At 41.8% G+C, this 1,577-nt stretch overlaps 1 protein-coding gene across 1 annotated transcript; it reads left to right on the top strand.

Moving 5' to 3' along the window:
* Nucleotides 1-227: 227 nt before the first annotated feature.
* On the top strand, nucleotides 228-1,461 carry LOC106511678 (pentraxin fusion protein; the record flags this gene model as incomplete). The annotated part of the gene is given in 4 exon segments (XM_014000425.1): nucleotides 228-274; nucleotides 361-422; nucleotides 625-832; nucleotides 984-1,461. Coding segments are annotated over 4 exon segments (735 nt in total), but the record flags the coding sequence as incomplete, so codon positions are not given.
* Nucleotides 1,462-1,577: the final 116 nt, after the last annotated feature.

Below are 1,577 nucleotides of genomic sequence, written 5' to 3'. Positions count from 1 at the left end.
TACTATAAGATTTATTGCCAAGAAATGATGTTACAACAAATAAATCATCTACTGAACATTGTCAACGATGAGACATGGACAAATCAATGGTACAAGGTACAAGGATAGCCTTATACCTGGTAAACTCACTCAGAACCAATCAGGCCTGTGTTTCAGCAGCTTCCTCCCCAAACATTTCTGAGTTCATTCAGGGTTGTCTGAAGAGGAAGGTGCTTTAAAAACAGGGCTGTGAGGACATACAGGTGAACTACCTGCTTCTTTATTTCTCAGTCTGGTAAGTTTCATGGGCTGCTTTTCACAAACACAACTGCTAAAATAAGAAAAAGTTTATTTAAGTAAGTGTTTTTTTTTTTTTTACAGTTTTTTCCCAATAAAAATGAAAGTCATCTTTTTTCTGATTACCATCTCTGTGGCCTTTGCTGGTGCGTACTTCTGATCTATTAGTTTGTTTAAACTTTTGTTTTTATTGAAGACAAAAATAAGTATATGAAAACTAGAATTATTGTGTTTTATAGTATTTCATTGTTGACATTTGTGATTCAAAACAAGCTCAGAATTATTCTCAAGTTTTGTCTTTTTTTAAACTCCTACTCATGCTGTTGAGTAACTTTATTCTCATCTCAGGGAGTCTGGCTGCTAAAAGTCTGGTATTCCCCCGTGAGACCAGTAATAGTTATGTGGTCCTGACCCCTCDGAAGCCTCTCAGTCTGACGGCGTTCACATTGTGCATGCGAGTGGCCACAGAGCTCAGAGGTGAAAGAGAAATCATCCTGTTTGCTTATAGAACTCAGGATGTTGATGAGCTGAATGTGTGGCGGGAAAAGGATGGCAGGTAAGTACCAGAGATTTAAAATCCTCATGCCACATTCTGGCCCTGTTGTCAGATTTACTGATTTTCTCCAAACTGATAAAGAAGTTAGATGATTTTTACACAAACACCACATGAAAATGACCAAACTAATCCTTCCTGGTTACATCTACAGACTGTCCGTCTATCTGAGTGGAAGTGGAAGTGAAAGTGTAATCCCCTTCCTGGTCCCTCAGCTCGGCGTCCTGCAGAACCACCTGTGTGTCACCTGGGACTCCAGTTCTGGTGCGACGGCCCTCTTCATGAATGGCAGGAAAAGTTTGACCAAAATCCACAGGAGGGGTCACATCGTCCGCCCAGGAGGCACAGTTCTCCTCGGTCAGGATCCAGATTCTTTACTGGGTGGCTTCGATGAGAAGCAGAGTTTTGTTGGGGAGATCTCCGATGTGGACATGTGGGACTTTGTTCTATCGAACAGTCAGATCCAAGACTTGTTCAATGGGAAGAGCACCCAGAAGGGAAATGTCATCAACTGGGAAACCACACAGCTTAACCCCAGCGGGCACGTGAACATCATCAACTATGAGCTGTAAACTGTTCAAGCTCTGCTTTATATTTGGTCTAATAAAATAAATATAAATCCTTTTCTGGTCATTTATTAATCAGTGTTCATGTCAGTTTTATTAGAGTTTTACATTTGAGCACCTGACCCTTTAGTGGTCTCTGTATGGCCCTGCTCAGCCCCCCACCCCACCCCCCACCCCACACA

This window comes from Austrofundulus limnaeus, unplaced genomic scaffold, assembly GCF_001266775.1.
Source record: "Austrofundulus limnaeus strain Quisiro unplaced genomic scaffold, Austrofundulus_limnaeus-1.0 Scaffold3061, whole genome shotgun sequence".
NCBI classification, from domain to species: Eukaryota; Metazoa; Chordata; class Actinopteri; order Cyprinodontiformes; family Rivulidae; genus Austrofundulus; species Austrofundulus limnaeus.
Note: the sequence above shows the minus strand (reverse complement) of the source record. Positions and strands in the feature narration are given on the sequence as shown.